The 24,475-nt window shown below is 43.8% G+C and overlaps 1 protein-coding gene across 2 annotated transcripts in view; it reads right to left on the reverse strand.

Annotated features, from left to right (window-relative positions):
• Positions 1-24,475, reverse strand: part of SLC7A3 (solute carrier family 7 member 3) — a 208,994-nt gene that overhangs the window by 137,291 nt on the left and 47,228 nt on the right. Inside the window, exons 2-3 of one of the 2 annotated variants that reach the window (XM_056537884.1) lie at positions 24,179-24,417; positions 5,155-5,540 (exon numbers count right to left, since the gene is read on the reverse strand). In XM_056537884.1, coding sequence (XP_056393859.1) covers positions 5,155-5,524 — 370 coding nt within the window. In that variant the 5' untranslated portion in view covers positions 5,525-5,540; positions 24,179-24,417. The remainder of the gene's footprint in view (positions 1-5,154; positions 5,541-24,178; positions 24,418-24,475) is intronic. The other variant, XM_056537883.1, reaches the window with a different exon arrangement.

A 24,475-nucleotide genomic window follows, 5' to 3' on the forward strand; every position in this document is an offset into this window, starting at 1 on the left:
GCGGTGGGACCTTCGCGATCAGACATCTTATCCCCTATCCTTTGGATAGGGGATAAGATGTTTAGAGGCGGAGTACAGTATACAACCAACTATGTAGATGGTGTATACTGTAGACAGTGGGCAGACTGTCCCTGCTCTGGCCTTTTCCTGTGTAGCCCCACCTCTAGTGATGATGTCACGGCCAAAAGAAGCAGGACTATGTAGACACATTGAGATGACAGAACAGGAACGAAGGTAGTGAATCAGGCTTTGTTCACATTGTGCGTTTTTAGGTTCTTAGCATGCCTTTTTGGTTAAAAGACAGACCATTTATGTATCCATTCACCTTTATGGGCCCTCTCCCCATTTTTTGTAATAAAATGGTTAATGAGGGCTGTGGGGGAATGTTCTTGTAAATTTTTTTAAACGTATGTTGTGTGTTTTTATGTAACTGACTTTAAAAGCTTAGTAGTGGAAGCCGTCACAAAAATGGAGTCGATTACTAAGCCAGGGCTTAGTGTTATCCCTCCAAAACAGTTAGAGCTAATCCTCAATTATTACCCCAGTACCTACAGGAACAGGGATACCAGGAAGAGCCAATACTAACAGGTCTTGGGAGTCAAAAATGGTGCTTTCAGGCCAAGGCTTTAATAGGCTGGGTAGGATGAGTAAACAAAATAAATTGAAAAAAACATGTGGGTTACCAGGGTAATAATTGGTGGTATGCGCTAGCTGTTTTTGGGGCCAATGATAAGTCCCGGCTTAGTAATAGACTGCATCTATGAAACACCTTCCACTACTTAGCCTTTAAAATAAGTGTTACAAAAAAAAACGCAACACGTTTAAAAAAATGTAATATTACAAAAAACATTCCCCCACAGCCCTTGTTAACCATTTTATTTTAAAAAAAATAGATCATTACCATAGTCCATCAAATCCAAAGTAGTCCTTCGGATTCACGTATCTGATAAAGGGGGAAAAAAAGGGGAAAAAAACACAACATAAAAAATAGGTTAGTACATTATCAGCATTCTACCCTGGGGAAAGCACCCATAAAGTGAATGAAGAGTCTGTTCACATTTTACATTATTAACATGCTTGTTTTAACCAAAATGTATACCTTCTGCCCAGTCTGAGCTGTACCTGTGGATATAAAGACACTGGCACAGCTTAGCGCTGGACTCTAGTTAGTATAGTGACAGGAGTCCAGCCTCTGGTATTGTATGTATGTATATGGTACAAGAGAACATCTCAGGAAATGTGCTTTTGCTTCAAGTTTGAAAGGCTTTTAAATTTCTTCATCTTGATTTTTGAGATAGTGAAGTTCACAGCTATTGTTGGAGAGTTGTAAGCATCTCTTTCAGGGAGCAGTGACTCCATGTCCGTCAAAATATATGTTTTTTTCCCCTGGCTTTGGGAAAAGTATTAGTTATATATTTATAGGAGGTAAAGAGAGACTCCATGGTCTTGTAGAAACAAAACGAAAACAGGCCAAGTTGGCACCTAGACGAGGCATATTAAGTAACAGAACTAATCCAATCTGAGTGTTTAGCGGTTTGTTACATTAGAAAGTGGAGGCAAAGTCTGTTATGATAGGGCAGAGGTATTGTCATGTCTGTATTTGTATTATAAGTGATATCCAGCATGAGTTTACTAAGGATAGAAGTTGTCAAACCAATCTAATTTGCTTTTATGAAGATGTGAGTAGAAGCCTTGACAGAGGAATGGCTGTGGATATAGTGCTTCTGGATTTTGCTAAAGCATTTGATACTGTCCCTCATAGTCGTCTTACAGGTAAGTTAAGGTCTTTGGGTTTGGAAATTTTAGTTTGTAACTGGATTGAACACTGGCTCATGGATCGTACCCAGAGAGTGGTGGTCAATGATTTGTACTCTGATTGGTCCCCGGTTATTAGTGGTGTACCCCAAGGTTCTGTACTGGGCCCGCTGTTGTTTAATTTATTTATCAATGATATAGAGGATGGCATTAACAGCTCTGTTTCTATCTTTGCGGATGACACCAAGCTTTGTAGCACGGTACAGTCTATAGAGGATGTGTATAGGTTACAAGATGACTTGGATAGACTAAGTGTCTGGGCATCCACTTGGCAAATGAGGTTCAATGTGAATAAATGTAAAGTTATGCATCTGGGTACTAATAACATGCATGCGTCGTATGTCTTAGGGGGGGAGTCACTGGTAGAGAAGGATCTGGGTGTACTTGTAGATCACAGACTACAGAATAGCATGCAATGTCAGGCTGCTGCTTCCAAGGCCGGCAGGATATTGTCATGTATAAAAAGAGGCATGGACTCGAGGGGCAGGGACATAATACTCCCCCTTTATAAAGCATTGGTACGGCCTCACCTGGAATATGCTGTTCAGTTTTGGGCACCAGTCCATAAAAGGGACACTGTGGAGCTGGAAAGGGTGCAGAGACACGCGACTAAACTAATATGGGGCATGTAACATCTTAGCTATGAGGAGCGATTAGTCTTAGTCTTGAGAAGAGACGTTTAAGGGGGGATATGATAAATGTATATAAGTATATTAATGGCCCATACAAAAAAATATGGAGAAAAACTGTTCCAGGTTAAACCCCCCCAAAGGATGAGGGGGCACTCCCTCCGTCTGGAGAAGAAAAGGTTCTTTACCTTCTTTACCATCAGAACTGTGAACTTATGGAACAGTCTACCTCAGGAACTGGTCACAGCAGGAAAAATTAACAGCTTTAAAACAGGGTTAGATACATTCCTGGAAAAAAATAACATTAATGCCTATGAAGAAATATAAAATCCCATCCCTTCCCCAATATCGCGCCACACCCCTACCCTTCAATTCCCTGGCTGAACTTGATGGACGTATGTATTTTTTCAACCGTACTAACTATGTAACTATGTATTGGTCTGTGCTACAGTTTTATGTTCCCTGGCCAGGGAACGGTTAAATGTTCTGGCTTTTAAGCCCAGGCCTCTGTTAGCCAATAGCCTTTCGGGTGTGTCTATTTATATTAAACCCAGCATAGTCTCTGTGCTGGTTATTATCCTCATTATATCCTGACATGCTGCTGGCTTGTTGCTGCCATGCGGCTAATGGAGGCAGGGTGAAACTCTTCTTATTTGAGCTTTTAATCTACTATATCTGTTTTAGCAAGCACCTTATATTTTCTGGTTTTAGCCATGTTTTGGCATGCTCTTAGTAGATTTTAAGCTGTGTTTGTTTAGTCGGTTTTCGGATTTGTATATCCTTTCTGTTATGTGTCTGTTCACACTGTGTATTCTCTTGTATCCGTTTATGTGAAGTTCTGTGTTTTATATTTCTGTTTTCCTGCTGGGCCAGCATCCTGACCACACTGCGGTGTGTGTGCCGCTGGTCAGCAGTCTATTTGGATTTATTATTAATGGCTATTCCTATAGTGGAGTGGAGTGTCCAGTTCGTGTGTTCAGTGTGAACAGTGTCCTATATTTATATCCTGTGGAGTCTGCTTAGACTCATCTTGTCTTGTGTTCAGTGTGAACAGTGTCCTATCTGGCATCCCTGTTTCTGGTCCATGGGGACTTGGAGTCTACTGGACGTTCCTGAGGGATTGCGGTTTCTGTCTTGTGTTCAGTGTGAACAGTGTTCTATATTATATCCTGTGTATCTATATATCCCTGTTACCTGTCCATGGGGAATCCAGGAAATTGAGAATTAGTACACGATATATCCCTGCTCCAAGGTGGACTCTGGGAGAATGCATTCTAGTATCAAGACATTCCTGTTTCTACTGGAGGTATCTGGGGGATTGCGATAATTCCTGTTTAGCTATCGATCCCTGTTTCTGGTCCATGGACGTGGAGTCTATTGGACATTCTGGGGGATTATGCTATATTCCTGTCTTTTCCTATAGTCTGTTGACTTATCCGTTTTACTTTCTGGTGTTTTGAACTCTCTTTGTTATTAGTTCTTGTATTCTGATCTCTTGAGTTTTGTAGATGTCTACTTATCTATAGTGACCTCTGTTCATGACCACAGATCTATAGAGTCCTCTGTTCATGACCACTGAGTCCTCTGTTCAGGTCCGCTGATGGTGTCCTCTGAACTTATATACTATAGAGTTGTATTTTCCTGTTAGTTTTCTGGTTGGTGACTGACTATTTATTAGTGTGTGTTTTTATTAGGCCCCAGCACTTTAGTTCAAGGAGGGACCGGCGTCCAGTTGTAGACTCAACCACAAAAAAAACCTTAGGTGGGTCAGGGATCCCACTAATATATATCACACAAACCCGGGGCCGAAGCCCAGGGCACAGATCCCTTTTAAGGTGAACCCCCCAATTAAAGTAAAATATAACTTTTATTGTGTTAATATAAAATGATGACAGGTGATTAAAACCACAATTTCACAGTTCCAGATAATTAGTAAATTCTGGGATTAACCCAGAGGTCTCCTGTCTTATGGGTCTGCAGTACCCAAGCGATTGGAATCTGTGAAATTGATTAAAATCTGAGATTTGCCTCCTCTACTAGTTTTGACGCATCTGCACTGTCCTCAGGAGGAATAAACGGGTTTGCCGTTTATTCCTCCTGAGGACGGCGCAGATGCGTAGAAACTAGTAGAGGAGGCAAATCTCAGATTTTAATCAATTTCACAGATTCCAATCGCTTGGGTACTGCAGACCCATAACACAGGAGACCACTGGGTTAATCCCAGAATTTACTAATTATCTGGAACTGTGAAATTGTGGTTTTAATCACTTGTCATCATTTTATATTAACACAATAAAAGTTATATTTTACTTTAATTGGGGGATTCACCTTAAAAGGGATTTGTGCCCTGGGCTTTGACCCCGGGTTTGTGTGATATACAGTTGTAGACTCACCGTTTAGGGTGAGTGGGCAAGTAGGCAGGGAGAGCAGTTTTAGGGTCAGTTTAGGGCTCACTTTCCCTGTCTCCTGGTCGGTCCCTAACAGGTACAACTTTATTTTAAAATCAGAGAGGTTAAAGTTGAACTGGAAATACAACAGCAACTTAGACAGTATGCAGAGTGATCAGTGTAATAATTATATATTATTTGTTTTAAAATACTTTAATAAATCATTTAAACCTGGCAAGGAAGCTAATCTGGGGGGGGGGAATATTTTTGGTAGTTAAAAGGGAGAGTGAGATACATTTTATAAACTTTTGAAACAGACTTACCCAATACATATGAAAGTATTAAATTCCATCCAGTTGTAAAAGCCCAGACCTCTCCAACAGTGACATAGCTGTAAAGATAGGCAGAACCAGTCTTGGGTACTCTTGCTCCAAATTCTGCATAGCATAGACCAGCCAGCACAGAAGCAAGAGCAGCAGCAAGGAAGCAGAGCACAATTGAAGGCCCTGCTTTCTCTTTTGCAACTTCACCAGCAAGTACATAAACACCAGCACCTAGGGTGCTACCAATTCCCAGTGCAATAAGATCCAATGTGGTCAAGCAGCGGGCAAAGCATGACTCTTCACTAGTGATGTCTATGCATCGTCTGCGAATCAATTTCTTGCCAAAAGTTGCCAATCTGCCAGAAGTCATGTTGTCAATGTAATACCTTTAAAGTCAGAAAAATATATTAGAGCAGTCTAAACTTAGTAAGGCATTCAATAAGCATATTCTATCATGCATTGTATATTGGCATGCAGCCATGTTAAGCATCTGAATCACCACCTGATCATCCTTATAATAAATGCTACTACCATTTTATTACTAACTACCCCTCGCGATTCTCATACAAAAGGTATGAGAACCACAAACACAGTTATAACCAGTACATTTTCTATTCCTGCCCATTTTGTTTTGCATAAAAAGGATGCTTTTAGAATTCTCTCTTTAAAGGGGTACTCCGGCGCTAAGACATTTTATCCCCTATCCAAAGGATAGGGGATAAGATGCCTGATCGCGGGGGTCCGGCCGCTGGGGAGCTTCCATGCTGCACCCCATTAGAACCAGTCCCCGGAGCATGTTTGCTCCGGGTCTGATTACTGGCGATCACGGGGACGGAGCATAGTGACGTAACGGCTCCGCCCTGTGTGACGTCACGCTCCGCCCCCTCAATGCAAGCCTATGGGAGGGGGTGTGACAGCTCAGCCTGAGAACCTCCAGCGGTTCCGGAAGCCACTAAAGGTGGGTGCTGCATGGTAGATCCCGGAGGTCCCCAGCAGTGGGACCCTGGTGATCTGACATCTTATCTCCTAGCCTTTGGATAGGGATAAGATGTCTAGGGGCGAAGTACCCCTTTAATGCCTTTAATACATTTTTATAGATTTTTAAAATAAAGATTTTCTCACAATAATTACACATTTTCTATATCAGGGGTTACAATTTAGATTTTTGTGGTGTGGGAACCATATTTCATAACATGTACTATATTTCTCACTGAACTACAGTAAATCAATAGAATTATTGTCAGAGTCTGATGATCAAAGGATATAAATTACATGTCAGACATTGCTTCAGACTTCATATATATCACTTAAAAATATTGACATCTTACATTACTGTCCTAGGCAGAGATCAATACATAGAGAAAAAAAAAAAAACAGACCTAGTTTATTTTAGTACAGTCTTTTGCCACAGCTTGCATTAAAGGACATCTGCAGCGTGATTAACACTTATCACCTATCCACAGGATAGGGGATAAGTGTTCGATCGCGGGGTGTCCGACCGCTGGGACCCCCTGTGATCTCCTGTATGGGGCCGCGGCTGTCCCGTGCAGGGGGCATGACGGCCGCAGCATGACGCTGCAGCCGGCTTGCCTCCTCCATGCATCTCTATGGGAGAGGCGGGGAGGCAGCGTTCGTGCCTCCCCGCCTCCCCCATAGAACTGTATGGGTGACAGGGAGGAGATGGGGCGTCACCGTCGACCTCTAGGTCGACACTACGCACCTTAGCGCTCACCATGAGCGCTAATGGCGGCTCCCCGTACAGGAGATCACAGGGGGTCCCAGCGGTCGGACCCTCGCAATCAAACACTTATCCCCTATCCTGTGGATAGGGGATAAGTGTCATACCGCTGCAGTTGTCCTTTAACACACTCAGATAGCAAGCTGCCAAACTTCACTTTACTACCACTAAGCTTTAGGGTACCGTCCCACGTACCGCTTACGCAGCGTACTTTACGCTGCACAAAGTCGTCTACAGCAACAGTAAATACGCTGTGTATTCTCAGAGGATAATACACACAGGGCTAGCCAGTGGGTTTTCAGGAAAGATTGGAGGCGGAGCTGCTCGCCGGCGTGACTGTGAGGCGTGGCTACGCCTCCAATCTTCACTGAAAATGCAGGGCTGCCGCAGGCTAGCCCTGTGTTTATGATCATCTGAGAATACGCAGTGTATTTCCCACTGCTGCGATGATTTTGCAAAGCGTGAAATACGCAGTGTAAGCGGTACGTGGGACTGTACTCTTAAAGGAAACCTGTTGCCAGGTGTATTCCGGCCAAAGGATAGGGAATAAGATGTCTGATCACAGGGGTCCCAGCGGGGACTCCCCGCGATCTCCGTGCAACACCTGGCAATTTGTGCCGGGCGCTGCTTCAGAGATGGAGACGGGCGTCACACCATAACACCCCCTCCCATTCATAGACATGAATGGAGGGGGCATGGTGTGACATCACAAGGAGGTTTGGCGTAACATCACGTATCTGTCTCTACAGCAGCGCCCAGCACAGAATGCCAGGTGCTGCACAGAGATTGTGGGGGTCCTTTGGATTGGGGATAAGATGTCTAAGGCCAGAATATCCCATTAATACCAATTAAACATATGTCTGTGGGAAAAAAACAAAAATTAAACAAAAACATAGCCAGCCTTTTTACCCAATACATGGGTGCACGCTGCTGTGGCAAGTACAAAACATGTAAAAAAAAGAAAATGGCAGCAGCACACTTGGTCAACAAAATGGAGGCAAAATGGAAATTTGTCACTTTTTGTTTTTGCTGTGCAATTTGGGGGGGGGGGGGGCCTTCTGTAGCCGTGCATCCCCTCCCCTATTTCACAGGAGGTGGTTTGGATTGATAGTGGATCCAACTTGTCACCCAGTCAGAGGCCATATGCCCAGTAGAGGTGAGTGAGTGTTAGGGTCCCATTCGATATGAGGCCACCTCCGCGTGGTGGATGGGGGGACACGTTTTGATCAAAAAGTGCACTAAGAGCCTCCATTTTGTTGACCAGGTGTGCTGCTGCCATTTTCTTTTTTTATATGTCTGTGATATTTCTTTAAATTTGTTTGTAGAGCATGATGTATGTAAATAAGGTACTTTGAATGGTTAGGCTCATCTTACATCAAGCAGGGAGGGCCATGAATCATCAGACAGGAGGTGTGCTTCTGTTGGGGAGATGACTCCATGACTGTAGCCGGCCTGTGTAACACCCAAATTACTCAAAAGTACCTTTTACAACATGCCACAAAATTTGATATCTAAAAGTATATTAACCCCTTAAGGACTGAGCTCTTTTTCACCTTAAAGCGGTTATCATCCATAAGGTGATTTTAGTACCTACCTGGCAGGCAGTAATGGACATGCTTAGGAAGGATCAACACTTGTCTTGGGGCTAAATGGCTATGTTGTGAGATTACCATAATACTGTGGCTAACTTTTTGTGAACTGATATTTCCTGTTTCAGTTTCCTTTTTGTTGGACTACAAATCCCATAATTCCATTTTCCTCCCTCCCACACATCAGCCACCCCACCCATTGAAACATAAATGAGCTGCATCCATTCAAAAGACCTGTGGTTTTCAATCAGGGTGCCTACAGCTCTTGCATTAGTTGCAGATTGATCTCTCTCTCTCTCTCTCTCTCTCTGAAATACCTGGAATACCCCTTTAAGGACTGAGCTCTTTTTTGCAATTCTGACCACTGCCACTTTATGCATTAAAGGGGTACTCCGATGCTTACACATCTTATCCCCTATCCAAAGGATAGGGGATAAGATGCCTGATAGCGGGAGTCCCGCAGCTGGGGACGCCCGGGATCATGCACGCGGCCCACCGTTTGTAATCTGTCCCCGGAGCATGTTCGCTCCGGGTCTGATTACGGTCGACCGCAGGGCAGCGGCATGTGACGTCACGCCCCCGCCCCCGTGTGACGTCATGCTCCGCCCCTCAATGCAAGCCTACGGGAGGGGGTGTGATAGCTAAAAGTCAGCCACTCCAGTGCAAATCACCAATTTAGGCCTCAAATGTACATAGTGCCTTGTTGTGCGTCCACAGAGCATTTTACGGCCACATATGGGGTATTTCCGTACTCAGGGGAAATTGCATTACAAATTTTGGGGTTCTTTTTTCCTATTAACTCTTGTGAAAATAAAAAGTATGGGGCAACACCAGCATGTTAGTGTCAAAATTTTTAATTTTTTTACACTAACAGGCTGGTGTAGACCCCAACTTTTCCTTTTCATAAGGAGTAAAACGAGAAAAAGCCCCCCAAAATTTGTAACGCAATTTCTCCCGAGTATGGAAATACCTCATATGTGGCCCTGTTTCCTTGAAATACAACAGGGCTCCGAAGTGAGAGAGCATCATGTGCATTTGAGGACTAAATTAGGGGTTGCATAGGGGTGGACATAGGGGTATTCTATGTTTTGCAACAGCTGGAGTCTCCATTTTGGAAACACTGCCGTACGATAAGTTTTTCATTTTTATTGGGGGGGACCTTGTAAGGAGTTGTAAGTGGTGCACTGACAGACCGTGCATGCTGAGAGTTGTACTTTAGCAACAGCTGGAGGCACACAGTTCTGTTACCTAATTCAGTATTTTCCAACCAGTGTGCCTCCAACTGTTGCAAAACTACAACTCCCAGCATATACTGATTGCCGAAGATGTAGATATACAACAGCTGGAGGTACGCAACTACAACTCCCAGCATGGCAAGACAGCCGTTTGCTGTTTGTGCATGCTGGGAGTTGTAGTTTTGCAACAGTTTAGAAACCACCACACAGTGATCTCCAAACTGTAGCCCTCCAGATGTTACTAGGCAACTCACCGGCTTCCATAGTCTGCACCAGGGAGCAAGCCACACATCATCGCCGCCCGCTGCAGCCGCTGCCGATGGTAAGTGACCTCCGGCGCCGGTCTCCGGACAGTTCCCCCGTTCTGACCAGACTACTGTGGGTGGGCAGAACGGGGGAACCAAACTTTAACCCCCCCTACCCCCGATCTGCTATTGGTCGGTCGCTTCTGACAGACCAATAGCAGGGATAGGAGGGGTGGCACCCCTGCCACCTCACTCCTATCCCTTCAGGAGGATCGTGGGTGTTTTGGACACCCCGATCCCCCTTATTTTCCGGGTACACCATGAAAACAAAACCTTCCAAAATTTGCTAAATTGTGGTTTTCTTTTCAATTTTCCCACATAAATAATATTTTTTTTGGGTAGTGACGTACATTTTATGGTAATATAAGTGATGTCATCACAAAGTAAAATTGGTGATGCAAAAAACAAGCCCTCATGGGTCTGTGGATGGAAATATAAAAGAGTTATGATTTTTAGAAGGCGAGTAGGAAAAAAACGAAAATGCAAAAACAAAATTGGCCTGGTCCTTAAAGAGTACCCATCAGATCCAACAAAAAAACTTTTTTTTTTAAATATTTCACTCAGCACCTAATCCTGGTCATGTACATAACATTTTAATGTATCTAGCACCTTTATTTATTTTTTTATTTCATTTTTAATTTAGCTCACTAGTCTGAATTCCTCTCAAAGGGAGGGGGCGTAGTCTCTGTGCAGGTGTCCACCCACTCCCTCAGTATGCTGTCTGCTCACATCTCCCCTAGCATTAGCAAAACTACAACTCCCAGCTTGTCCTCACTGACAGTAGAGGGACACAAGCTGACAGTGGGAGGGTTTTTCCTCCAGCTGTGAGCCCTGCGCTCATAGCTGTCAATCAAGGAAGTGTGTCCATGGCATAGGTGATGATGCATGGACACAGCAGGACTAGTATGTGTCCAAGCAGGTGGGGGGGGGGGGGCAGTAGTTTGATTGGCTTTTTCAGTATGAAATACTGAAAATTTTCTAATGAAAGCAATTGCAAAACCTATTGGTTTTGCATGCTTTACAGCATATGAAAAGTTTTTGTATCTGACAGTGCCCATTTAAGGCCAAAATGGGCCTGGTCCTTAACCACTTAGGTTAACCACTTACGCCTTTGCTCCCTGGTGCTAAAGGACCACGGGCGTACATGTACGCCCGTGGGAATTTCGGTCCCCGCCGCGCGCCGGGCAGCGACCGGATTTGGGTGACTGCTGATTTCGATCAGTAGGCACCTCGCGCAAATGTCCAGGGGGGGTCATTAGGCCCCCCCCATGCCGGCAATCGTCGCAAATCGCAGGTGAATTCACACTTGCGATTTGCGCTGATTCCATGTCATACGGGTCTATGGTTGTCCATGACACTGACGATCCCCCTGAAGGTATAGGAGTGAGGTGGCAGGGGTTCCACCCCTCCTATCCCTGTTTTGGTCATCAAGAAGCAACAACCAATAGCAGATCGGGGGTGGGGGGGGTTAACTTTCGGTTTCCCCGTTCTGCCCACCCACAATAGGCGGGGCAGAACGGGGAAACCTACAGGGACCGGGCACCAAAATCCACTTACCCATCGGTGGTGGCAGCGATCCTACGGAAGCCAGTGAGTTGCCTAGCAACATCTGGAGGGCTACAGACTGAGACCACTATACAGTGGTCTCTAAACTGTAGTCCTCAAGATGTTGCAAAACAACAACTCTCAGCATCCCCAGACAGTTGTTTGCTGTGTGGGCATGCTGGGATTTGTAGTTTTGCAACAGCTGGAGGGCTGCAGTTTGGAGATCACTTTGCAGTGATCTATAAACTGTAGTCCTCCAGATCTTGCAAAACTACAACTCCCATCATGCCAAGACAGCTGTTTGCTGTTTGGGCATGCTGGGATTTGCAGTTTTGCAACATCTGGAGGGCCACAGTTTGGAGATCACTGTGGCCCTCCAGATTTAGCAAAACTGCAAATCCCAGCATGCCCAAACAGCAAACAGCTGTCTTGGCATGATGGGAGTTGTAGTTGCGTACCTCCAGCTGTTGCGTAACTACATCTCCCAGCATGCCCTTCGGCGATCAGTACATGCTGGGAGTTGTAGTTTTGAAACAGCTGGAGGCACACTGGTTGGAAAATAACAGAACCTAACTGAAGATTTTCCAGCCAGTGTGCCTCTAGCTGTTGTAAAAGTACAACTCCAAGCATGCACGGTCTGTCAGTAAATGCTGGGAGTTGTAGTTTTCAAACAGCTGGAGGTTTGCCCCCCCCCCCCCCCCCCCCCCCCCCCCATGTGAATGTACAGGGTCTCCTGCTTCAAGTTTGAGATGCAGCAAATTTTTCACCACAGCCAAACTCCTAGCGGGAAACTCACCGTAACCTGCCAGTGCCAATGTACCCTAAAAATACTACATTACATCAACACATAATAAAGGGTAAACACTACATATACACCCTGTCACGATCACACCCTATTGGTCCAGCTACGACGCTAGAGAGAGTGTGATTGTACAAGGGTAAAAGCAGCCTGACCTCTGGGTATCCACTACAAGTCGCAGCAAGTCACCAAATTAACCCTTAGATAAACGTGTTTCCAACTAGAGCTGCCTTTAGAAAGGTGAGCTCATATATTTAGAGATCAAAGACAAGAGCTGATTAATTAAACATTTAATCTGATAAAAGGTATCACAGTGCTGACTATATAAAAATACAGGAACAAATGACATACAGGTATACAATATATAAAAGAGTTTAGCAAGACAAGTTCAGAAAACAAAAGATGAAGTTCTTACAGCATGATGATATAGCAGTCCATGAGTGAGTGAGAGTGCTGTTCTTAGGATGGTCTTGTCAGCTTGTTGCACAGCATTGAACATACTGAGTCTAGCATTGTTAAAATATTATATATCTGCCTTTTTGGAGGGAGACTCCATTCCCCCCTCCCCTCTGATCCCACCAGGGGGCCTTCTCTCTTTCTGACCCCTTTTCTTTGATTATATGATGAGTCCAGAGTGCATGACTTCAAAGGAGATACAACCAAACAGCCAGACCCCCCAATAAAATGCAATACACAAGCCCACAGTCTGAATGACCTCTCACCCATGGCTTGGATAATACATCACACAGTTATAATTATAATACACATATAGGATTTTAATAATCAGGCCTTGGGCCTGACACACCCCCTTACACTGTCCCCTCCAATAAAAATGAAAAACGTATTGTACGGCAGTGTTTCCAAAACGGAGCCTCCAGCTGTTGCAAAACAACAACTCACAGCATTTCCAGACAGCCACTGACTGTCCAGGCATGCTGGGAGTTTAGCAACAGCTGGAGGCACCCTGTTTGGGAATCACTGACGTAGAATACCCCTATGTCCATCCCTATGCAATCCCTAATTTAGTCCTCAAATGCGGATGGCGCTCTCTCACTTCGGAGCCCTGTCGTATTTCAAGGAAACAGTTTAGGGCCACATATGGGGTATTTCGTTACTGGGGAGAAATTGCACTACAAATTTTGGGGGGCTTTTTCTCCTTTTATCCCTTATGAAAAGGAAAAGTTGGGGTCTACACCAGCCTGTTAGTGTAAAAAAATTTAAATTTTTACACTAACATGCTGGTGTTGCCCCATACTTTTTATTTTCACAAGCGGTAAAAGCAAAGAAAGACCCCCAAAAATTTGTAACGCAATTTCTCCTGAGTACGGAAATACCCCATATGTGGGCGTAAAATACTCTGCAGGTGCACAACAAGGCTCAGGAGTGAGAGCATACTATGTACATTTGAGGCCTAAATTGGTGATTTGCACAGGGGAGGCTGATTTTACAGCGGTTCTGACATAAATGCAAAAAAATAAATACCCACATGTGACCCCATTTTGGAAACTACACCCCTCATGGAAAGTAACAAGGGGTATAGTGAGCCTTAACACCCCACAGGTGTTTGAAGAATTTTCATTGGATGGGAAAATGAAAAAAAAAAGTTTTTCACTAAAATGCTGGTGTTACCCAAAATTTTTCATTTTCACAACGTAAAATAGGAAAAAAGCCCCCCAAAATTTGTAACCCCATAAGAACATACCCCATATGTGGATGTAAAGTGCTCTGTGGGTGCACTACAATGCTCAGAAGAGAGGGAGCGCCATTGGGATTTTGGAGAGAGAATGTGTCCGAAATTGAAGGCCTTGTGTGTTTACAAAGCCCCCATAGTGCCAGAACAATGGACCCCTCTCACATGTGACCCCATTTTGGAAACTACAACCCTCATGTAATGTAATAAGGGGTACAGTGAGCATTTACGTGTCTGACAGATTTTTGGAAAAGTGGTCCGTGAAAATGAAAAATTTAATTTTTCATTTGCACAGCTCACTGTTCCAAAGATCTGTCAAACACCAGTGGGGTGTAAATACTCACTGCACCCCTTATTAAATTCTGGGAGGGGTGTAGTTTACAAAATGGGGTCACATGTGGGAGGTCCACTCTTCTGGCACCACGGGGGGCTTTGTAAACGCACATGGCCCCTGACTTCCAATCCAAACAAAATCCCTCTCCAAGAGCTCAATGGCGCTCCTTCTCTTCTGAGCATTATAGTGCGCCAGCAGAGCACTTGATGTCCACACATGGATTATTTCCAAATTTTGGGGGTAATTTTCTCCTATTACCCCTTGTAAAAATGTAAAATTTGGGGGAAAAGCAGCATTTTAGTGAAAAAAAAAATTCATTTACACATCCAACTTTAACGAAAAGTTGTCAAACACCTGTGGGGTGTTAAGGCTCACTGTACTCCTTGTTACGCTCCTTGAGGGGTGTAGTTTCCAAAATAGTATGCCATGTGAGGGTTTTTTGCTGTCCTGGCACCATAGGGGCTTCCTAAATGTGATATGCCCCCCAAAAACCATTTCAGAAAAACTCACTCTCCAAAATTCCACTGTCGCTCCTTCCCTTCTGAGCCCTCTACTGCGCCCGCTGAACACTTGACATACACATATGAGGTATTTCCTTACTCAAGAGAAATTGGGTTACAAATTTTAGGAAGCTTTCTCTCCTTTTACCCCTTGTAAAAATTCAAAAGCTTGGTTTACAAGAACATGCGAGTGTAAAAAATGAAGATTTTGAATTTTCTCCTTCACTTTGCTGCTATTTCTGTGAAACACATAAAGGGTTAACACACTTACTGAATGTCATTTTTAATACTTTGAGGATTGCAGTTTTTATAATGGGATAATTTGTGGGGTATTTCTAATATGAAGGCCCTTCAAAGCAACTTCAAAACTGAACTGGTCCCTGAAAAATTCTGATTCTGAAAAATTTGTGAAAATTGGAAAATTGCTGCTATACTTTGAAGCCCTCTGATGTCTTCAAAAAGTAAAAACATGTCAATTTTATGATGCAATCATAATGTAGACATGTTGTATATGTGTATCAATATATAATTTATTTGGAATGTATTTTCCTGATAAGCAAAGAGCTTCAAAGTTAAAAAAATGCAAAATTTTCAATTTTTTCATCAAATTTTGGAATTGTATCGATGACATTTTACCACTAACATAAAGTAGAATGTGTCACGAAAAAACTATTTCGGAATCAGACTGAAAAGGTAAAAGCATCCCAGAGTTATTAATGCTGAAAGTGACAATGGTCAGATGGTCAGATGTGCAAAAAACGCTGGTTAAACTTTTCCATTATAAAAATACTATAATGAAAAAAAGGAAATTTTATAATTGTATTAGATTTGTGGCTTTTTTTTAAATTAATTTGTCTGTTAGTTTTTTTTTTTTGGGGGGGGTTACAGACTAAGGCTACCTCACACTGCCGCTATGCCCCATCCTGTTAAGACTCCATTCGTTTTTTTGTTTTTTTTTGCACTTAACAAACCCTGAACGGGTTAATGCACAACAGGCACTGCTGGATCCCAATGACTTTGCATGTGGTATGCTGGGTGTTGATTATTTTGGGGGAGTTGAGCAGAAAAAAATACCGGACATGCAGTAATTTTTCTCTGCTCAACTCCCGTCATTTTTTAATGGAACTCCCTGTAGCAGAGCTCAGCAGCAGTATGAAAGTAGCCTTAGCTGCCTGCTTCCTACTTTTTAAACAAACTATGCCATACTCCCTGTCTAGCATCAGAAATTCATTCAGCTCTGCTGCTTTTCTTTACGTACCTTGTAACCAGCTCCCAATGGTATTCTGAACCCCTGCAGCCTGATCAGAATATCATAAGGAGAGAAATGACAATGAACCATCATGGCACTAAACAAAAACAGATGCTGGACCCAAAAAGGTGAGTATGGTGTACTTAGTTATTTAACAGTCCTAGCTGCCTGTTGCTTTTTAAATAAATTGAACGGCTACTTTGAATCTTTTATTTTTTTCAATATGTGGTAAACTATCAAATAAAAGAAAAATCAAAACAAAGCGCTTCCTAGAGGTCTACAAATGTGTTTCTCTATGCACATGTGAATGTATCTTTGATTTCTACATAGGAAAGATGTGCAACACATTTAAAGGAGAAATGTGGTGAAAAACTTTTAATTTTCCCTGTGCACAGGCTACAAAAACTAAAAAAACTAACTTTAACTCACCTTCCTCCGTTCCCCTGTTGCACTGGTATTGGCGTCCCGTTCCTTTGGCGCTATTTGGCTCTCTGCTTCTTTTCCTTAGAACGTCACACTGGCCGCAGTGATGTCGTGCCTCGGCCGGTGATAGGCTGAGCCCACACACTGTCATGTAAGGAGCTCAGGCCATCCTATCACTGGCTGAGGCCGGACATCGCTGCAGCTGGCGATATGCTGACTGCATTGTGATGTTCCAAGAATAAGAAGCAGGGAGCCGAGCAGCACCGGAGGAACGGGACACCAATACTGGCGAAATGGGGGAACGTAGGAAGATGAGTTAAAGTTTTTTTTAGCTTTTTTTTTTTGCAGCCAAGGTACAGGGAAACTTTCTCCTTTAGCTCTCTGCTGCATATTTCAACACAAGCTTTCCCCATTCACTAATCTGTGTCCTAGTCTTGCACCTGAATGCAAGAAGCTGCACTGTACTCAAGGGGCATCGATTAAGCTGATCTGGGGTGCAGGAAGTGTGTCTAGAAGCCGCTGCGTCTATTCCTCTATTGGCATGATTGCACAGAAGAGAGGATGGTACACAGTCTGGTACTGGGGTCGGAGTACAGGGCAGGCATTTATAACTTTATATTACATGCTGGTACTACATTGTTAAAACATAACTGTAACACATTACTGGAGTCTTCCGAACATTTCAGGGAGCACAGTGATGATACTGGGGTTTACAAACCATAAAATTTCCTTGTATACCTCATTGTTGGGACAACTGTGTCAAGAGTGAAAGGACTAAAAAGTAGGGAGTAGAGATAGCAAGTCAATCCTGGCAAAGCCACTCTTGCTCAGAACTTTGGGGTGACAGTGTTCAAACTTTGCCAGGCTTGGCTCATGAGAGCCTGGCAATAGCGATAATTATAGCAGAAGGGATGAAGAACACATGGTGTTTTGCCTCCTGAATAAATAGGAACACTTAGAATACATACAGTAAATATGCATCTTAGGCCAAGTAACAAGTATTTTCTGGGCTTAATAAAACATACAGTATTTTTACTTGAGTTAAACATAAATACGAATTCAGGATAACCGTGGCATTGCCTCCTAAAGGCCAAGTTACGTGTATTTTCTGGGTTTATAAAAAAAAAAAAAAAAAAACACAGCATTGGTCGCTGGATCTAACATACATACAAATTTCTGGCATTGAGAGTGAAAGCTGACTAGTAGGTGAGTGACAAATCACACTGTTTGGTAAAACAGTAAAGTGAATTTTTGGGTAGAGGACAGAGAACCCTTGCTATGTGCTCTGACAGTAAGAATGTTGGTGGCAGTACCAGCACCAACAGAGGTAGCAGCAGCAGCAGCCATGTGTCCGGAGTTAGTAGTAGCTGCTGCGTCAGCAAGAAAAAGTGGTCATTGTCTTCCAGGGGTTGTGTGCTTTTGGAGGATAGTACGGCCCTTGTAGAGTGGTTGACTTGTTTGAAGTCTTTTCAGGAGGAAGAAGAGTCTGACTAAATGATGAGCCAGGTGTCAATGGATTCCTTATAGTCTACAGTTACATAGCGTGGTACAAATATCCGTTCTAGACTGTGTATTCCTGTCAGGATTCGGCAGGCTGGAGGTGGATCCTCTGTGTCAGAGAGGGATTGGTGTGGACCGTGTCGGTGGACCGGTTCTAAGTTGCTACTGGTTTTCGCCAAAGCCCGCCGCAAAGCGGGATGGACTTGCAGCGGCGGTAGCAACCAGGTCGTATCCACCGGCAACGGCTCAACCTCTCTGACTGCTGAGATAGGCGCGGTACAAGGGAGTAGACAAGAGCAGAGTCGGACGTAGCAGAAGGTCAGGGCAGGTAGCAAGGATCGTAGTCAGGGGCAACGGCAGGAGGTCTGGAACACAGGCTAGGAACACACAAGGAAACGCTTTCACTGGCACAATGGCAACAAGATCCGGCAAGGAAGTGCAGGGGAAGTGAGGTATTATAGGGAAGTGCACAGTTGAAGATACTGATTAAAACCCTTGCGCCAATCAGTGGCGCACCGGCCCTTTAAATCGCAAAGACCCGGCGTGCGCGCGCCCTAGGGAGCGGGGCCGCACGCGCCGGAACAGCACAGACGGGGAACGAGTCTGGTAAGCGGGTCGGGATGCGCACCACGAGCGGGCGCGTCCCGCATCGCGAATCGCATCCCGGCTGGGGACATAATCGCAGCGCACCCGGTCAGCGGGTCTGACCGGGGCGCTGCGAACAGGAGAACACCGTGAGCGCTCCGGGGAGGAGCGGGGACCCGGAGCGCTCGGCGTAACAATTCCATTTTCTCTGTCTTTGCTTCCCCCTCTGGTGCTGGACAAAAGGATAGCATTATTCATGAGGAGGAGTTGGGTGAGGACAGTCAGCCTTTAAAGTGTGTTGTGGAGCTAAAAGCAGTGGTCGAGCATAGCAATAGTGGGACTGGTGGTTGTAGGCGTGGTGTGAGATTGTAAGGTATAATGGTAGATATGCTGAGGGAAACCAAGAAGCCCATGATCAGACATCAGAAGTTCATAATATGACGAGTGGTGGGGACAATGAGAAGAAATTTGGTGATGATTACGTCACCAAGCCTGTTGCCAAACCAAATAAAGGAGAAAGACTAAGACCGAAAATAGTGAATACTTGCATATCATACAACAAAAAAAATAAATTTACATATCAATGGACATACACAAAAAATATTAAAAACAATTAACCCCTTAAGGACCCAGCCAATTTTCACTGTAGGACCCGGCCATTTTTTGCACATCTGACCACTGTCACTTTAAATATTAATCAACTCTAAATAACTATACAGCTAAATATATACCAAAGGGGAACAACTATAAACGATTCAAACTAAATCCTACATGGCTGACAAATGATGTTAAAAGAGCAATAAACAACAAAAAAAATAGCTTTCAAAAAATACAAATCTGATGGGTCAGCTATAACATTTAAACAGTACAAGGAGCTTAATAAAATCTGTAAAAATGTAATAAAAACAGCAAAAATTCTAAATGAGAGACAGGTGGCCAAAGAAAGCAAAACTAATCCTAAATATTTTTTTAGATATATAAATGCAAAAAAAACAAGGACAGAGCATGTAGGACCCCTTAATAATGATAATGGGGAGGTTGTCACAGGCAATAAAGAGAAAGCAGAGCTACTGAATGGGTTCTTTAGTTCTGTATACACTATGGAAGAAGGAGCTGACATTGGCCAGGTCAGTGCTGGTAACACATCATGTAATGTACTGAACTGGCCTAATGTAGAAATGGTACAAGGTAAGTTAAGTAATATAAATGTAAGCAAATCTCCAGGGCCAGATGGATTGCACCCAAGAGTTCTTAGAGAACTAAGTTCAGTAATATCTGTACCCCTGTTCATGATATTTAGAGATTCTCTGGTGTCTGGTATTGTGCCAAGGAACTGGCGCAAGGTGAATGTGGTGCCAATCTTCAAAAAGGGCTCTAGGTCTTCCCCAGGAAACTATAGACCGGTAAGTCTAACGTGCATTGTGGGTAAATTGTTTGAAGGACTTACATACAGGAATACATAGGGGATAATTGTATTATAAGTGATAGCCAGCATGGGTTTACTAAGGATAGAAGTTGTCAAACCAATCTAATTTGCTTTTATGAAGAAGTTAGTAAAAGCCTTGACAGAGGAATGGCTGTGGATATAGTGTTTCTCGATTTTGCTAAAGCGTTTCATGCTGTCCCTCATAGACGTCTGACAGGTAAGTTAAGGTCTTTGGGTTTAGAAACTTTAGTTTGTAACTGGATTGAACACTGGCTCATGGATCGTACCCAGAGAGTGGTGGTCAATGATTCGTACTCTGATTGGTCCCCGGTTATTAGTGGTGTGCCCCTAGGTTCAGTACTTGGACTGCTGTTGTTTAATGTAAAGTTATGCATCTGGGTACTAATAACCTGCATGCGTCGTATGTCTTAGGGGGGATTAAACTGGCAGTCACTGGTAGAGAAGGATCTGGATGTACTTGTAGATCACAGACTACAGAATAGCATGCAATGTCAGGCTGCTGCTTCCAAGGCCAGCAGGATATTGTCATGTATAAAAAGAGGCATGGACTCGAGGGACAGGGACATAATAATCCCCCTTTATAAAGCATTGGTACGGCCTCACCTGGAATATGCTGTTCAGTTTTGGGCACCAGTCCATAAAAGGGACACTGTGGAGCTGGAAGGGGTGCAGAGACGCGCGACTAAACTAATATGAGGCATGGAACATCTTAGTTATCAGGAGCGATTAAAGGAGTTACAATTGTTTAGTCTTGAGAAGAGACATTTAAGGGGGGATATGATAAATGTATATAAGTATATTAATGGCCCATACAAAAAACTGTTCCGGGTTAAACTCCCCCCCTCAAAGGACGAGGGGGCACTCCCTCCGTCTGGAGAAGAAAGGTTTAGCCTCAAGGGGCGACACGCCTTCTTTATCATAAGAACTGTGAAGTTATGGAACAGTCTACCTCAGGAACTGATCACAGCAGGAAAATTTAACAGCTTTAAAACAGGGTTAGGCTGGGTTCACACTACGTTTTGTCCCATACGGGAGCGCATACGGCAGGGGGGAGCTAAAAGCTCGCGCTCCCGTATGTGACCGTATGCGCTCCCGTATGTCATTCATTTCAATGAGCCGACCGGAGTGAAACGTTCGGTCCGGTCGGCTCATTTTTGCGCCGTATGCGCTTTTACAACCGGACCTAAAACCGTGGTTGACCACGGTTTTAGGTCCGGTTGTAAAAGCGCATACGGCGCAAAAATGAGCCGACCGGACCGAACGTTTCACTCCGGTCGGCTCATTGAAATGAATGACATACGGGAGCGCATACGGTCACATACGGGAGCGCGAGCTTTTAGCTCCCCCCTGCCGTATGCGCTCCCGTATGGGACAAAACGTAGTGTGAACCCAGCCTTAGATACATTCCTGGAACAAAATAACATTAATGCTTATGAAGAAATATAAAATCCCATCCCTTCCCCAATATCGCGCCACACCCCTACCCTTCAATTCCCTGGTTGAACTTGATGGACGTATGTCTTTTTTCCACCGTACTAACTATGTAAAGTAATAAATATTGTTCTACCATTAAGTTCAGAGCTTCCAAGTCATTGCTTTTACATTTATTTATTTTTTACTCAGATTTTCCTGTTAAAATGAGGGTGCGTGTTATACACCAGTGCGTGTTATACGCCGATAAATACGGTATTTCCACTTTTAATATGAGAGGTGTTAATGTGCGTATTTTAAATGTTTAATAAAACAATTTTTTCTTTTTTTTACACTTTTAGGAGAAATCATACAGATCAATAGAGTTCTATTGAACTCCATTGATCTGTGTGCTCTGCAATCCATTGATAGAGCCCAGTCCAGTCAGGCTCTATCAATGACAGAGCCACAGACTCCAGGGAAGCAAAGGTAAGCCCTCCGGCTACCTCTACAGTGGGTGGGGGGGGGTGTGATCCACCCCACTAGCCCATCAGGGAGCATTCAGAAACAGACTCCATGAGGGTGGTATGAGGGCCCAGCGTCCACAGGTGGGTGTTGTGCCTACAGCCCAACACCGTGCAGGACGATTGGCATTTGCCAGAGAACAACATGATTGGCAAATTCGCCACTGGCGCAGTGTGCTCTTCACAGATGAAAGCAGATTCACACTGAAAATTGTCACAGACGTGACAGAGGCTTGAGACGCCATGGAGAACGTTTTGCTGCCTGCAACATCCTCCAGAATGACCGGTTTGGGGGTGGGTCAGTCAGGTGTGGGGTGGCATTTCTTTGGTGGGGCCGCACAGCCCTCTATGTGCTTGCCAGAGGTAGCCATTAGGTATCGAGATGAGATCCTTAGACCCCTTGTGAGACCATATGCTGGTGCGGTTGGCCCTGGGTTCCTGCTAATGCAAGACAATGCTAGACCTGATCTGGCTCGAGTGTGTCAGAAGTTCCTGCAAGAGGAAGGCATTGATGCTATGAACTGGCCCACCCATCCCTCAGACTTGAATCCGATTGAGCACATCTGGGACATCATGTCTTGCTCCATCCATCAACACCACATTGCACAACAGACTGTCCAGGAGTTGGCAGATGCTTTAGTCAAGGTCTGGGAGGACCTCATCAGGAGCACCTCATCAGGAGCATGCCCAGGTATTATAGGGAGGTCATACAGGCCCGTGGAGGCCACACACACTACTGAGCCTAATTTTGACTTGTTTTAAGGACATTACATCAAATTTGGATCAGAAGGTAGTGTGGTTTTCCACTTTGATTTTGAGTCCGATTCCATATCCAGACCTCCATGGGTGTATAAATTTAATTTCCATTGATAATTTTTGTGTGGTTTTGTTGTCACACATTCAAATATGTAAAGACGAAGGTATTTCATATGATTAGTTCATTCATTCAGATCTAGGATGTGTTATCTCCGTGTTCCCTTTATTTTTTTGAGCAGTGTACTTACACATACATACCTTATTGGTTGGATAAGGTTCTCCATTGTATTAAGTAATGTTATAGGTCCAGAGGCCACGATAGGTCCAATAGGTCACCACGCACATGATGCAGTATGCCACATAAACAGAGAAAAATATCTCCTTATTTAGACTACAGATATATCTGTCCACACTTACACCTTGTGCAAGACATAGTAAGAAAAGTGAAAAATGCCAAAACAGAAAAAATTATCCCAGAGACAGCCTTATATACATTTTCATATCACTGAAAAAAAATTATAAAACAGAAATGCATATGTAACCCCTATGGAGTTGGCTGCATTATCTGAAATGTCCAGTAGATGGCAGATGGAGACCACAAATGAACTTAGTACGCTGTTAATAAAGACTGGAGCACATGATTAGCAGACATTTCATGATATATGATTCTGATTGGTGGAGACTTCGGTCACATGATGGTGACATCACACAGGTCCTGTGCCCTGAGGATTTGCTCAGACCTAGCCAGAGAAAGGATGTGCTTCTAGCTGTGAGACTGCACCACAGAGACAGCACCTAGCTGAGAGAACTTGCTTCACACAGGACCACACCAGTTGAGAGAGAGACCTGCTGTCAGAGCTGGAGACAAGCATTAAGTCTGGGAAGGCAGTGCAAGGAGACTGCTGCTGGACTGACCTAGTTAATGGTGTCCAGTGGCTGAGGTCCAGTGGCAGATGTTACACAGCTCAGGCTGCTTCAGTGACACTGAGGAGCAAGACTTATAAGGGACCCAAGACTGCGATGTGCTCCACTGGGTGGAGGAACTGCCACAGACATATACCCCAGCTCCCAGATAGCAGAGGCTCAGGATCCACCTGTTGGGGGCTTAGTGAGGTAACTAGGGTAAGGGACCCCAGAGACACTAGGGGGCGCTCCCAAAAACCTGCTAGACATAAAGAAATATATAGATATGGATTTTAAAAAAAATGTAAATGGAGGACTGCAGAGCAAATAGTAACCATGCTACATGAATATTGATTATTTGCATTTTCATTATGATTTTATATTATTTTTTTACAAATAGGAATGAAACAATGAATTTGTAATCTTTTTGAAATTCTAAAATATAATCAAGCCATATCACTAAGCATATTTATATACATAAAAAGAACGTACAAATAATATTAAAGGAAATGGAAATAGTAAAATACGGTCTCAATCCAAGGCACTCAATCCATTGAATCTTTCCGCATGTTCAGACGTAGCAGCATTCTAGTGCCTAGTTTGATGATCCAATACAATTCACGACTATTAATTTTCTGTGATGATCACCTTCTCTGATTGGGGGACTGACACGCTCTATGCCACTCATCTACAATGCCAAAAAATCTCCAGAGTAAGCCACAGCACAGTGCCTGGAAATGGAAGACACAAATCGCATGTTAAAAGTAAGCCACATCTGACAGACAAGGG

The sequence above is a fragment of the Hyla sarda genome, chromosome 9, assembly GCF_029499605.1.
Source record: "Hyla sarda isolate aHylSar1 chromosome 9, aHylSar1.hap1, whole genome shotgun sequence".
Taxonomy (NCBI): domain Eukaryota; kingdom Metazoa; phylum Chordata; class Amphibia; order Anura; family Hylidae; genus Hyla; species Hyla sarda.